At 45.3% G+C, this 15126-nt stretch overlaps 1 protein-coding gene across 1 annotated transcript in view; it reads left to right on the top strand.

The window, feature by feature from the left end:
• Positions 1-3265: 3265 nt before the first annotated feature.
• LOC121566095 (low density lipoprotein receptor adapter protein 1-like) overlaps positions 3266-15126 on the top strand; it is a 123599-nt gene continuing 111738 nt past the window's right edge. The window contains exon 1 of the mRNA XM_045216028.1: positions 3266-3474. Coding sequence (XP_045071963.1) covers positions 3390-3474 — 85 coding nt within the window. The 5' untranslated portion in view covers positions 3266-3389. The remainder of the gene's footprint in view (positions 3475-15126) is intronic.

Raw genomic sequence — 15126 nt, 5'->3', positions numbered from 1 at the left:
TCTTCAGGTGCCGTCGCAAAAACCATCAAGCACTATTATGAAACTGGCTCTCATGAGGACCGCCACAGAATGGAAGACCCAGAGAATACCTCTGCTGCAGAAGATAAGTTCATTAGAGTTACCAGCCTCAGAAATTGCAGCCCAAATAAATGCTTCACAGAGTTCAAGTAACCGACACATCTCAATATCAACTGTTCAGAGAAGACTGTCTGAATCAGGCCTTCATGGACGAATTGCTGCAAAGAAACCACTACAAAAGGACACCAATACGAAGAAGAGACTTGCTTTGTCCAAGAAACACGAGAAATGGACATTAGACCGGTGGAAATCTGTCCCTTGGTCTGGAGTCCAAATTTGAGATTTTTGGTTCCATCCGCCATGTCTTTGTGAGACGCGTGTGGGTGAACGAATGATCTCTGCATGTGTATTTCCCACCGTAAAGCTTGGAGGAGGAGGTGTTATGGTGTGGGGGTCCTTTGCTGGTGACACTGTCTGTGATTTATTTAGAATTCAAGGCACACTTAACTAGCATGGCTACCACAGCATTCTGCAGCGATACGCTATCCCATCAGCGATGCGCCATCCCAACAGGACAATGACCCAACACACCTCCAGGCTGTGTAAGGGCTATTATACCAAGAAGGAGAGTGATGGAGTGCTGCATCAGATGACCTGGCCTCCACAATCCCCCGACCTCCACCCAATTGAGATGGTTTGGGATGAGTCGGACCGCAGAGTGAAGGAAAAGCAGCCAACAAGTGCTCAGCATATGTGGGAACACCTTCAAGACAGTTGGAAAAGCATTCCAGGTGAAGCTGGTTGAGATAATGCCAAGAGTGTGCAAAGCTGTCATCAAGGCAAAGGGTGGCTATTTCAAACATCTCAATTATAAAATATATTTTCATTTGTTTAACGCTTTTTTGGTTACTACATAATTCCATATGTGTTTTCATAGTTTTGATGTCTTCACTATTATTCCACAATGTAGAAAATAGTAAAAATAAAGAAAAACCCTTAAATGAGTAGGTGTTCTAAAACTTTTGACCAGTAGTGTATGTTATTTGAGTCGAACGCTTCATGCTATATTTATAGTATTGGGCAGGGATACTCAACTCTAATCTACGAGGTCCAGAACCCTGCTGGTTTTCTGTTCTACCTAAAGACTATTTAGAACATTGTTATTTAGTTACATTGTGACCTACAGTATTTCCACTGGTCTGAACAAAGTAAAGTAGCGACATGAACAGGAGTCGAGGGACTGTATGGGGATCTGGTGTAATGACTTCTCATATTCAACAGAGGGCGCTGGAACCCTGATATTGATCCAGTCACTTCAGAGCAGCGGTAGAGTTTGGCAAATTGTATCATCTGTATCCAAGGACAGACCTTGATTGGATCTAACAATTATTTAATACGTTATTCTAAACGGGCTGTTTTCACGGGTTTTAAGTCCTACTTTTCATTTAATATAATTTGATACAGGGTATAGTTCTTATCATAAGGAGCCCATGCTATTAGCAACCTAATATATAGTTGATGTAACTGTAAGTCGCTCTGGATAAGAGTGTCTGCTGAAATGACTAAAATAAATGTGTACTTTGATAGATTGGGTTAATTGTTCAGTCAATAGGCCTGCTAGGTAAAATAAATAATTATGTGTGGGTTCGGTAGGTTATGTAGCCTAATAATAATTTCAGGAGGTGGCAGTGCTTGAATGGGTAACATAGACAAATGAAAGAGGAAACTTTAAGGTGAAAGGTTATAGGTGACGTTCCCCTGCACAGAACTTGCATGCAAATTGTTACATTGTTGCAAGTTGAACACTTGATTGACATGATTTCTGGTCAAGGGATGATTGTTTCAAATGTTTGTTTTGCTGTTTGTGACTTTGATTTTAAGAAGATTTTAGGCCCTCAGCTTTTTTTCTTCTTAATGCTTTAAGTAATCCTAGCTACATAGTCTGGCTACGCACTAGTTTTTATAATTTCACCATCTTGTATCAGCTTAAAAGTTTTAGCTTTGGCTATAGGCTACCTACTCGTGTTCCATTCAAAATGCACCCCTGCCCTTTAAAAACGTCACTCATTGCGTCAAGCCACACCCCGGCACAACCCACCAAACGGAGCAAACGTACCTCAAAGTCTGTTCAAGAACACACAATAACGTTTTGGGGGAAACGGGTCGTTCAGTACAAACAGTTCCGCAACGTAGCAAACGTTGAAGCGAATTGAACGCTCATCAAATCTACCTGCTAGCCTACCTGTGCAGCCTTGCTTTTATTCTTCCACAATGGTTTGTCGTTGTCCATTTAGTAATTGAATTCCATATATAAGCCATGTCCATCAACATGGCTATAATTCGAACTATATAAGATAAAATAAAAAACTAGCTAGACCAGGTATGGGTAACTTTGATAAGGGCGGTGCCACACATCATCTGAACTCATTGAGTGTTAGCTGACTTGGGCTACATTTACGTTTAAGTCATTTAGCAGACGCTCTTATCCAGAGCGACTGTCAGTGACTAACATACCAAGAGAAAAACTGCTGATGCACAACTCAATTTAGAAATGTCACCTTGTGTATTATACTATTCTATCTCGCAGCAGTAAGTTGAGACCTGACTGGGGGGAGGGAGGGGATTTGATCCGAGGGCCTTCAAAACGCGGCCCGCAGTTACCCATCCCTGAACTAGATGATCTAAACGATGTATTTTGTGCATTGGTTTACCCCGCCCGCATCCAATGCAAGACCTCTCCAGAAATGGGTGTGGCACACATTTCCTTCGTGACCACCTCCTATGTTCCGCCAATCCGCCCCAACGCCAGGCAGTAGTCCTCTGTAGCTCAGCTGGTAGAGCACGGCGCTTGTAACGCCAAGGTAGTGGGTTCGATTCCCGGGACCACCCATGCACAATAAAAATAAAAATGTATACACGTATGACTGTAAGTCGCTTTGGATAAAAGCGTCTGCTAAATGGCATATTATTACAGTAGCCTACCGAACAGCAACGGGTTAATGGAGGCTGCGCTTTCCCATGCTTTCACTACACCCTTGTTTCAGGGAACCGGAGTTGGTCGGAACTCGGACATTTCTGACATGCTAACTGGTTGTAGTTATACACGTGCCGCGTTCAACGAATCAGCAAGTCTGAGATTTCCGAGTTTCCTAGTTCCGACTAGGATGTGAACGCCGCACAAATGCCCTAGCCGCAGGCGGTTCACTCGTAGTCTACTATTGTAGCCTATGTAGGTTGGCTACTAGTCTACTGTTTCCGTTTCGGAGCCAAAGCAAGCGGAGGCAAGGTAGGCTATCCACTTGCCGCTGTCAGAGTTTATTTTACGCCTGCTACGTTAGGTTAGGCGCTACTGTCAGAGACACACCTAAAGCATGGATGCTCTGAAATCAGCTGGAAGAGCGATTATCAAGAGTCCCGGAGTTCCGCGGCACACATGGGGCACCTCCAAGCACGAAAGTAAGTGTAGTATTCATGTCTATAGAATGGGGTTATATCGTTGCAAAGAAACCGCAACACTATAGCACAATGCAACGAGACTAGGGAAAGGAAAGCGCTGACAATAGGCTGTCTATTTTATTGCAGTTCTATTCTCCCCTCTTGTTGGTATGGGAACTAAAGAACAGTTGAATTGTGACGTGTGACATGTTGTGCGTGATGGAAAACAATAGGTTGCAGTCAGACTGTACATTCGTGAATTGCAATAGTGTAACGTGTTTATTACCCATTATCAATACAACACCGATTGCTTTTTATTTCTGCTCGAGTGCACCAGACAACATGCCACATTTCTCAGGTCCTAATGGTATTCCAATTACTTGGTTACCTAATTCCATCGTCCCCACAGTGAAAGCTCCACTGCGCACTCATGTGTTATGAATCAGTTGTTACAGCATGTCAACCTTAAGAAAGTATTCATACCCCTTGACTTATTTCACATTTTGTTGTGTTACAACCTGAATTCAAAATTGATTAAATTGATTTTTTTTCCCGCAATTATTATTTTCTAAATTCTTCAAGCTCTGTCAAATTGGTTGTTGATCATTGCTAGACAACCATTTTCGGGTCTTGCCATAGATTTTCAAGTAGATTTAAGACAAAACTGGAACATTCACCGTCTTCTTGGTAAGCAACTCCAGTGTAGTTTTGGCATTGTGTTTTGGGTTATTGTCCTGCTGAAAGGTGAATTCATCTCCCAGTGTCTGGTGGAAAGACTGTGCTTAGCTCCATTCCGTTTATTTTTTATCCTGAAAAACTCCCTAGTACTTAACGATTACAAGCATACCCATAACATGATGCAGCCACCACAATGCTTGAAAATATGGAGAGTGGTACTCAGTAATGTGTTGTATTGGATTTGCCCCAAACATAACACTTTGTATTCAGGACAAAAAGTGAATTTCTTTGCCACAGTTTTAGCAGTATTACTTTAGTGCCTTGTTGCAAACAGGATGCATGTTTTAGAATATTTTTATTCTGTACAGGCTTCCTTCGTTTCACTCTTTCAGTTAGGTTAGTATTGTGGAGTAACTACAATGTTGTTGATCTATCCTCAGTTTTCTCCTATCACAGCCAATAAACTCTGTAACTGTTTTAAAGTCACCATTGGCCTTATGGTGAAATCCCTGAGCGGTTTCCTTCCTCTACGACAACTGAGTTAGGAAGGACGTCTGTACCTTTGTAGTGACTGGGTGTATTGATACACCATCCATACACCATGTACACCATCCAAAGTGTAATTAATAACTTCACCATGCTCAAAGGGATATTCAATGTCTGCTAACGTGAGCTGCTCGGTATGTATTGGTAAAAAACGTTATTCCACTTTGACATTATGGGATGTGTGTAGGCCAGAGACAGTGTGTAGGCCAGAGACAGTGTGTAGGCCAGAGACAGTGTGTAGGCCAGAGACAGTGTGTAGGCCAGAGACAGTGTGTAGGCCAGAGACAGTGTGTAGGCCAGTGACAGTGTGTAGGCCAGAGACAGTGTGTAGGCCAGAGACAGTGTGTAGGCCAGAGACAGTGTGTAGGCCAGAGACAGTGTGTAGGCCAGAGACAGTGTGTAGGCCAGAGACAGTGTGTAGGCCAGAGACAGTGTGTAGGCCAGAGACAGTGTGTAGGCCAGAGACAGTGTGTAGGCCAGAGACAGTGTGTAGGCCAGAGACAGTGTGTAGGCCAGAGACAGTGTGTAGGCCAGAGACAGTGTGTAGGCCAGAGACAGTGTGTAGGCCAGAGACAGTGTGTAGGCCAGAGACAGTGTGTAGGCCAGAGACAGTGTGTAGGCCAGAGACAGTGTGTAGGCCAGAGACAGTGTGTAGGCCAGTGACAGTGTGTAGGCCAGAGACAGTGTGTAGGCCAGAGACAGTGTGTAGGCCAGTGACAAAAAACAACAACATTTTAAATGCAGGCTGTAACACAACAAAATGTGGAAAAAGTCAAGAGAAATGCCTTCTGGAACATGTGAACTTTCATGTGCTTTAATAACAAAACTTGTATTCCATCCGTAAATATGAATACAATTGTTAAATTACGAGCCTAGTTGGGTTTAGCCACGGAAAAAGACAGGAACCTTTCCATTAGCCATGATTGGCTGAGATAATGGGTGGGCTGGACATGCCGGGAGATGAGTTTGGATTGGTCTGCCATGTAGCACGCTTCTGTCTATAACGTGAGCTGCTCAGTATGTGTTGATAGTCCTTTCTACTGCACCGTTTTTGAAAGATATAACGTTAGGCATCGAGACCTACAAAGGTTTTGCTACTTTTCTAAACAAAATCGATGCCCTGAATTTAGCAAGCGCTATCGACAGATCAGTTGGAAAAAGTGAAGGGCTACTTTCTGCACACGCCACGGTCAGTGTGAACCGGAGTGACTTGACACAACACTGGCCAAACAAACAAGATGTAGCTACAAACAAAACAGAGTTAAATGGTTCCACTCTGCCGTGAAGCTACATTTTCAGATATTATATGTTTCTTATTTTGTCAGAAAGTTATGTTCATTACAAGTGAAAGTGTACTGTTAGCTAGCTAGTGAACGTTAGCTTGCTGGGTCGCTAAATAACGTTACGTGTATGATCTGTGTAGTAATATTATTTGTATCTCAGAAAACCATTTGCATTGCTAGTTATAGTCTACTGTTAGCTAGCTAGCTAACATTGAACCTAGTTGGTTAGCTTTAGCTATCTGCAGATTTATTCTCCAGCATTTAATGCATGGTGGCTAGCTATGACAATCTGGTTGTACTTTAGCTATGGGTTGGGATTATGGTTCATTGTTTAGCTAGCTAGCTAGCTAGCTAGCTACATGTAAAAAAAACTCAGCTTCGCCAGATGATTACATGACCCATCAAGTTAGCCAGGTGTGTCTGGGGGTGATTACGGCCATCTATTGTATTTCATGAACATGTGTACAGTGGGGAGAACAAGTATTTGATACACTACCGATTTTGCAGGTTTTCCTACTTACAAAGCATGTAGAGGTCTGTAATTTTTATCATAGGTACACTTCAACTGTGAGAGACGGAATCTAAAACAAAAATCCAGAAAATCACATTGTATGATTTTTATGTAATTAATTTGCATTTTATTGCATGACATAAGTAAAAAAGAGCAGAAGTTAAATAAAATAACAGTAGGGAGGCTATATATACAGGGGGGTACCGGTGCAGAGTCAATGTGCGGGGGCACCGGCAAGTTGAGGTAGTTGAAGTAATATGTACATGTGGGTGGAGTTAAAGTGACTATGCATAAATAATTAACAGAGTAGCAGCAGCGTAAAAAGATGGGGTGGGGGGCAGTGCAAATAGTCCGGGTAGCCATGATTAGCTGTTCAGGAGTCTTATGGCTTGGGGGTAGAAGCTGTTGAGAAGTCTTTTGGACCTAGACTTGGCACTCTGGTACCGCTTGCCGTGCGGTAGCAGAGAGAACAGTCTATGACTAGGGTGGCTGGAGTCTTTGACAATTTTGAGGGCCTTCCTCTGACACCGCCTGGTATAGAGGTCCTGGATGGCAGGAAGCTTGGCCCCAGTGATGTACTGGGCCGTACGCACTACCCTCTGTAGTGCCTTGCGGTCGGAGGCCAAGCAGTTGCCATACCAGGCGGTGATGCAACCAGTCAGGATGCTCTCGATGGTGCAGCTGTATAATTTTTTGAGGATCTGAGGACCCATGCCAAATCTTTTCAGTCTCCTGAGGGGGAATAGGCTTTGTTGTGCCCTCTTCACGACTGTCTTGGTGTGTTTGGACCATGATAGTTTGTTGGTGATATGGACACCAAGGAACTTGAAGCTCTCAACCTGTTCCACTACAGCCCCGTCGATGAGAATGGGGGCATGCTCAGTCCTCTTTTTTTTCCTGTTGAAAATGTCAGTGAAGATACTTGCCAGTTGGTCAGCACATGCTCGGAATACACATCCTGGTAATCCGTCTGGCCCTGAGGCCTTGTGAATGTTGACCTGCTTAAAAGTCTTACTCACATCGGCTACGGAGAACGTGATCACATAGTCATCCGGAACAGCTGGTGCTCTCATGCATGCTTCAGTGTTGCTTGCCTCGAAGCGAGCATAGAAGTGGTTTAGCTCGTCGGAAGTCTTGTGTCACTGGGCAGCTCGTGGCTGTGCTTCCCTTTGTAGTCTGTAATAGTTTTCAAGCCCTGCCACATCCGACGAGCGTCAGAGCCGGTGTAGTACGATTCAATCTTAGTCCTGTGTTGACTCTTTGCCTGTTTGATGGTTCGTCGGAGGGCATAGCGGGATTTCTTATAAGCGTCCGGGTTAGAGTCCCGCTCCATGAAAGCGGCAGCTCTACCCTTTGGCTCAGTGCGGAAGTTTCCTGTAATCCATGGCTTCTGGTTGGGGTATGTACGTACGGTCACTGTGGGGACGACATCACCGATGCACTTATTGATGAAGCCAGTGATTGATGTGGTGTACTCCTCAATGCTATCTGAAGAATCCCGGAACATGTTCCAGTCTGTGCTAGCAAAACAGTCCTGTAGCTTAGCATCTGCGTCATCTGACCACTTCTTTATTGACGGAGTCACTGGTGCTTCCTGCTTTAGTTTTTGCTTGTTAGCAGAAATCAGGAGGATAGAATTATGGTCAGATTTTCCAAATGGAGGGTGAGGGAGAGCTTTGTATGCGTCTCTGTGTGTGGAGTAAAGGTGGTCTAGAGTTTTTTTTTCCTCTGGTTGCACATTTAACATGCTGGTAGAAATTAGGTAGAATGGATTTAAGTTTCCCTGCATTAAAGTCCCCGGCCACTAGGAGCGCTGCCTCTGGATGAGCGTTTTCCCGTTGACTTATGGCCTTATACAGCTCATTCAGTGCAATCTTAATGCCATCATTGGTTTGTGGTGGTAAATAGACAGCTATGAAAAATATAGATGAAAACTCTCTTGGTAAATAGTGTGGTCTACAGCTTATCATAAGATACTCTACCTCAGGCGAGCAAAACCTCGAGACTTCCTTAGTATTTGATTTTGTGCACCAGCTGTTGTTTACAAATATACACAGACCGCCACCCCTTGTCTTACCGGAGTCAGCCGTTCTATCTTGCCGATGTAGCGTATAGCCCGCTAGCTGTATGTTGTCCATGTCGTCGTTCAGTCACGACTCGGTGAAACATAAGATATTACAGTTTTTAATGTCCCGTTGGTAGGATAACCGTAATCTTAGGTCATCCAATTTATTCTCAAATGATTGAAGATTGGCTAATAGGATTGATGGGAGCGGCAGTTTACTCGCTCGCCGTCGGATCCTTACAAGGCACCCCGACCTACGTCCACGATATCTCCGTCTCTTCCTCATGCGAATGACAGGGATTTGGACCTTGTCGGGTGTCTGTAGGATATCCTTCCGCCTCGTTGAAGAAAATATCTTCGTCCAATACGAGGTGAGTAATCGCTGTCCTGATATCCAGAAGCTCTTTTTGGTTATAAGAGACGATGGCAGAAACATTATGTACAAAATAAATTACAAATAACGCGGAAAAACACACATAGTAGTACAATTGGTTAGAGGGCTGTAAAACGGCAGCCATCTTCTCCGGCGCTGTTCGAATCAACATTGGTGCAGCACATACCGTATGATATATATATGTCAAAGGGTGTGAATACGTTCTGAAGGCGCTGTACGTTAAGGGTGGGTGATTGAGTGGCAGTCGTGGCAAAAAGCATTGAGAAGCAGGTGTGAAAATAGTCTCTAAGGTGTGATCACAATCAGATGTTCAGGCTGCGGCGGACGGGTGCTCCGGTTTTCATTCTGATGACGCCTTTTCTCCCCATCTTCTCTGGTCTGCTGACACAATCAGGTCCTTCTGATGGCGCCTCCCATTGACCCATCGGGGTCCTCTGGGTCTGGCTCCACATCAGACATCATGTCTTCAGTAGCCCCCCCGCAAATCGCTGCTCCTCTTCACCAGTGCCTGTGAAATTACAGGAAAAATATAATATTCCCAGTTTATGCTTCAAAACCAACTTGATAAGAGGTTTTAAAAATAGGTTGTATTTGATAAAAATTCCATGACGTACAGTAAGACATTGTTGGCAGAATAGGTGGATGCAGTTCAATGCATGATTCATATAATTCACCAATACATTTCTTGGTAGTCCAAAAAATATTGCTATCAGGTTGTAAATCACAGCTGGCCTGGTACATTATTTGCAGCCTCCATTCGGGATGCACTGTTTCAGTTTCAGTTTCAATGACTCAATATTTTCGACAAAAACGGACGACCGTAACCAAGGCTGGGAATGTCAATACAATCAAACTAGCAAGGGCAATGATCAGTCAGTCATAACTAGCAAGGTGGCTAATAGGCTAGCGCGCACGTGTCAAACACAAGGCCCTGAATAGGTCCCGAATAGGACACACAAGCCAGTATAAAATGGCTGTGTCTAGACAGTTCCTGCAGCTTTAGTATTCTGATCATAGAGTTCTGATCATAGAGTTATGATCATAGAGTTCTGATCGTAGAGTTCTGATCGTAGAGTTCTGATCGTAGAGATTTGATCGTAGAGTTCTGATCGTAGAGTTCTGATCATGGAGTTCTGATCGTAGAGTTCTGATCGTAGAGTTCTGATCGTAGAGTTCTGATCATGGAATTACGAATTGCATCATGAACCTACACCTACATTTTTAAATGTGTCTGCCGTGTCCACAGTGATTCCATTTTCCCGCGCTATATTCAAATGCCACTATGCATTTTGCAAATGATGGAGTAGGCAAAATATGATAACACAGCAACGACTGATGGCAGTAGCTAACTAGCCAGCTAACCTCTGTAGCTAGCCAGCAACACTAAAGGGATCGCAAACGGGTTAGTATAACTCTAGCCAAACAAATAAAAACATTTTTCTAAATATTAGCTAGCTGGGTAGCGTTTATGAGGCCAGCAAACATGTTCCTCACTCGCTAGAAACTTATTTCCTCCAACGTTATAATGAAAAGGTGCCTCTCGGTCACAAAACACACGTTTTCTGGCGACTTGTGGGAGGAGTGCTGATGACGTCGCCCACTGTATGCGATTTCGATAGCCTGATTGAGTCCAGACTGAGGAGAAATCCGCACACAATGCATCCCTGACCACCTCCTCAAGTGGTCAGTCAGATCTGAACACAATCAGACCACAAAGCGACTTTTGTCCGTCTAGACCCGTCTTTTCAATGCGATCTTCGTATTCTGATAGCAGGAGTGACATGTAAGTGTCAAGTGTAGACACGACCAATGAGTCAACAGTTGAGTCATCTACTTCATGAAATTACAGCCTGATGCGCTTGCATCTGGGAATTCAACTTCAATTACTCTGCTTTCGTGTGTCCCGTTTATGGCGCGAAGTGGAGGGAAAGTGTACAGACACATGCTTGAGGCTCTTCTGTTTTAATATGTTAAAATGCTATATACAGCATCCTATGTACAGTGGGGGCCAGCAGGCCAGAGGTGGATGAACACAATGCCCTCATTTGGGTGTAGGGACTGATCAGAGCCTGAAGGTACGGAGGTGCCCATCCCCTCACAGCTCCGTAGGCAAGCACCATGGTCTTGTAGCAGATGCGAGCTTCAACTGGAAGCCAGTGGAGTGTGCGGAGGAGCGGGGTGACGTGAGAGAACTTGGGAAGGTTGAACACCAGACGGGCTGCGGCATTCTGGATGAGTTGTAGGGGTTTAATGGCACAGGCAGGGAGCCCAGCCAACAGCGAGATGCAGTAATCCAGACGGGAGATGACAAGTGCCTGGATTAGGACCTGTGCCGCTTCCTGTGTAAGGCAGGGTCGTACTATCTAAATGTTGTAGAGCATGAACCTACAGGATCGGGTCACCGCCTTGATGTTAGTGGAGAACGACAGGGTGTTGTCCAGGGTCACGCCAAGGCTCTTTGCACTCTGGAAGGAGGACACAACGGAGTTGTCAACCGTGATGGCGAGATCATGGAACGGGCAGTCCTTCCCCGGGAGGAAGAGCAGCTCCGTCTTGCCGAGGTTCAGCTTGAGGTGGTGATCCGTCATCCACACTGATATGTCTGCCAGACATGCAGAGATGCGATTCGCCACCTGGTTATCAGAAGGGGGAAAAGAGAAGATTAGTTGTGTGTCGTCTGCGTAGCAATGATAGGAGAGGCCATGTGAGGATATGACAGAGCCAAGTGACTTGGTGTATAGCGAGAATAGGAGAGGGCCTAGAACTGAGCCCTGGGGGACACCAGTGGTGAGAGCACGTGGTGTGGAGACAGATTCTCGCCACGCCACTTGGTAGGAGCGACCGGTCAGGTAGGACGCAATCCAAGAGTGAGCCGCGCCGGAGATGCCCAACTCGGAGAGGGGGGAGAGTAGGATCTGATGGTTCACAGTATCAAAGGCAGCAGACAGGTCTAGAAGTACAAGAGCAGAGGAGAGATAGTTAGCTTTAGCAGTGCGGAGAGCCTCCGTGAAACAGAGAAGAGCAGTCTCAGTTGAATGACCAGTCTTGAAACCTGACTGGTTTGGATCAAGAAGGTCATTCTGAGAGAGATAGCAAGAGAGTTGGCTAAAGACGGCACGCTCAAGAGTTTTGGAGAGAAAATAAAGAAGGGATACTGGTCTGTAGTTGTTGACATCGGAGGGATCGAGTGTAGGTTTTTTGAGAAGGGGTGCAACTCTCGTTCTCTTGAAGACGGAAGGGACATAGCCAGCGGTCAAGGATGAGTTGATGAGCGAGGTGAGGTAAGGGAGAAGGTCTCCGGAAATGGTCTAGAGAAGAGAGGAGGGGATAGGGTCAAGCTGGCAGGTTGTTGGGCGGCCGGCCGTCACAAGTCGCAAGATTTCATCTGGAGAGAGAGGGGAGAAAGAAGTCAAAGCATAGGGTAGGGCAGTGTGAGCAGGACCAACAATGTCATTTGACTTAACAAACGAGGATCGGATGTCATCAACCTTCTTTTCAAAATGGTTGACGAAGTCATCCACAGAGAGGGAGGAGGGGGAGGAGGATTCAGCAGGGAGGAGAAGGTGGCAAAGAGCTTCCTAGGGTTAGAGGCACATGCTTGGAATTTAGAGTGGTAGAAAGTGGCTTTAGCAGCAGAAACAGAGGAAGAAAATGTAGAGAGGAGGGAGTGAAAAGATGCCAGGTCCGCAGGGAGTCTAGTTTTCCTCCATTTCCGCTCGGCTGCCCGGAGCCCTGTTCTGTGAGCTCGCAATGAGTCGTCAAGCCACGGAGCAGGAGGGGAGGACCGAGCCGGCCGGGAGGATGGGGGACATAGAGAGTCAAAGGATGCAGAAAGGGAGGAGAGGAGGGTTGAGGAGGCAGAATCAGGAGATTGGAGGGAGAAGGTTTGAGCAGAGGGAAGAGATGATAGGATGGAAGAGGAGAGAGTAGCAGGAGAGAGAGAGCGAAGGTTGCGACGGTGCATTACCATCTGAGTAGGGGCAGAGTGAGTAGTGTTGGAGGAGAGCGAGAGAGAAAAGGATACAAAGTAGTGGTCGGAGGCATGGAGGGGAGTTGCAGTGAGATTAGTAGAACAACAGCATCTAGTAAAGATGAGGTCAAGCGTATTGCCTGCCTTGTGAGTAGGGGGGGACGGTGAGAGGGTGAGGTCAAAAGAGGAGAGGAGTGGAAAGAAAGAGGCAGAGAGAAATGAGTCAAAGGTAGACGTAGGGAGGTTAAAGTCACCCAGAACTGTGAGGGGTGAGCCATCCTCAGGAAAGGAACGTACCAAGGCGTCAAGCTCATTGATGAACTCTCCAAGGGAACCTGGAGGGCGATAAATGACAAGGATGTTAAGCTTGAATGGGCTAGTGACTGTGACAGCATGGAATTCAAATGAGGAGATAGACAGATGGGTCAGGGGGAAAAGAGAGAATCAAGCTCATTGATGAACTCTCCAAGGGAACCTGGAGGGCGATAAATAAAAGTGAAAATGGCCATATCTAAGTGCTCCCTTGCAAGAAAATGTAAAAAAACAAGGTGTCATATTCTTCCTGGGGGTTTATATGAGCAGATGTTGCTAAAACACTGTCAGTTCCAAAAGGGTGTCATATTCTTCCTGGGGGTTTATATGAGCAGATGTTGCTAAAACACTGTCAGTTCCAAAAGGGTGTCATATTCTTCCTGGGGGTTTATATGAGCAGATGTTGCTAAAACACTGTCAGTTCCAAAAGGGTGTCATATTCTTCCTGGGGGTTTATATGAGCAGATGTTGCTAAAACACTGTCAGTTCCAAAAGGGTGTCATATTCTTCCTGGGGGTTTATATGAACAGATGTTGCTAAAACACTGTCAGTTCCAAAAGGGTGTAATATTCTTCCTGGGGGTTTATATGAGCAGATGTTGCTAAAACACTGTCAGTTCCAAAAGGGTGTCATATTCTTCCTGGGGGTTTATATGAACAGATGTTGCTAAAACACTGTCAGTTCCAAAAGGGTGTCATATTCTTCCTGGGGGTTTATATGAGCAGATGTTGCTAAAACACTGTCAGTTCCAAAAGGGTGTCATATTCTTCCTGGGGGTTTATATGAGCAGATGTTGCTAAAACACTGTCAGTTCCAAAAGGGTGTCATATTCTTCCTGGGGGTTTATATGAGCAGATGTTGCTAAAACACGTCAGTTCCACTTTAATCTCAGCTGATAGTTCACTGGTGTTGTGTGGACTCGTTCTTCCTTAGACATGACAAAGGAAAAATATTAAATGAAGTTTATGCATGATATTCTCACCACTAGTTCATGTAACACATTTGAGAATACTAAAATAACCATCGTATAACAATCTACCCTGATCGCTTGACCTTATTTTGTTCAATTCAAAGTCATAAACAAATACAAATTCGTCCTCACTTTTCTTGCGGCTTATATCTGTCCTCCTCGCCAGCATGAATGTGTCGACCCCTTAATGCCCGCTATTAAAGGGATATCTGTCCTCCTCGCCAGCATGAATGTGTCGACCCCTTACTGCCCGCTATTAAAGGGATATATGTCCTCCTCGCCAGCATGAATGTGTCGACCCCTTACTGCCCGCTATTAAAGGGATATCTGTCCTCCTCGCCAGCATGAATGTGTCGACCCCTTAATGCCCGCTATTAAAGGGATATCTGTCCTCCTCGCCAGCATGAATGTGTCGACCCCTTAATGCCCGCTATTAAAGGGATATCTGTCCTCCCTCGCCAGCATGAATGTGTCGACCCCTTAATGCCCGCTATTAAAGGGATATCTGTCCTCCTCGCCAGCATGAATGTGTCGACCCCTTAATGCCCGCTATTAAAGGGATATCTGTCCTCCTCGCCAGCATGAATGTGTCGACCCCTTAATGCCCGCTATTAAAGGGATATCTGTCCTCCTCGCCAGCATGAATGTGTCGACCCCTTAATGCCCGCTATTAAAGGGATACTTTGGGATGATACCCTTTATCTACTTCCCCAGAGTCAGACGAAATCGTGGGTACCATTTTTACGTCTCTGTGTCCAGTATGAAGGAAGCTAGAGGTAGTTTTGTGAGCCAACGACTTCTACCTTTGGTCTGTTTAGAGAACACTGGTGGTTGTGCTATAGCCATACAAGCCCAGCTGGAGAAAGCAGCATGTCAGCACTTTCTGCTGCCATTTCTGGTGGCTGTCGTCTGTCGAGGTCACAGTACCGGTCAGGACAGAGAGA

Source organism: Coregonus clupeaformis, unplaced genomic scaffold, assembly GCF_020615455.1.
Source record: "Coregonus clupeaformis isolate EN_2021a unplaced genomic scaffold, ASM2061545v1 scaf0580, whole genome shotgun sequence".
Classification (NCBI taxonomy): Eukaryota; Metazoa; Chordata; class Actinopteri; order Salmoniformes; family Salmonidae; genus Coregonus; species Coregonus clupeaformis.
The sequence above is the reverse complement of the archived record's forward strand: the minus strand, read 5'-3'. Positions and strand labels throughout refer to the sequence as shown.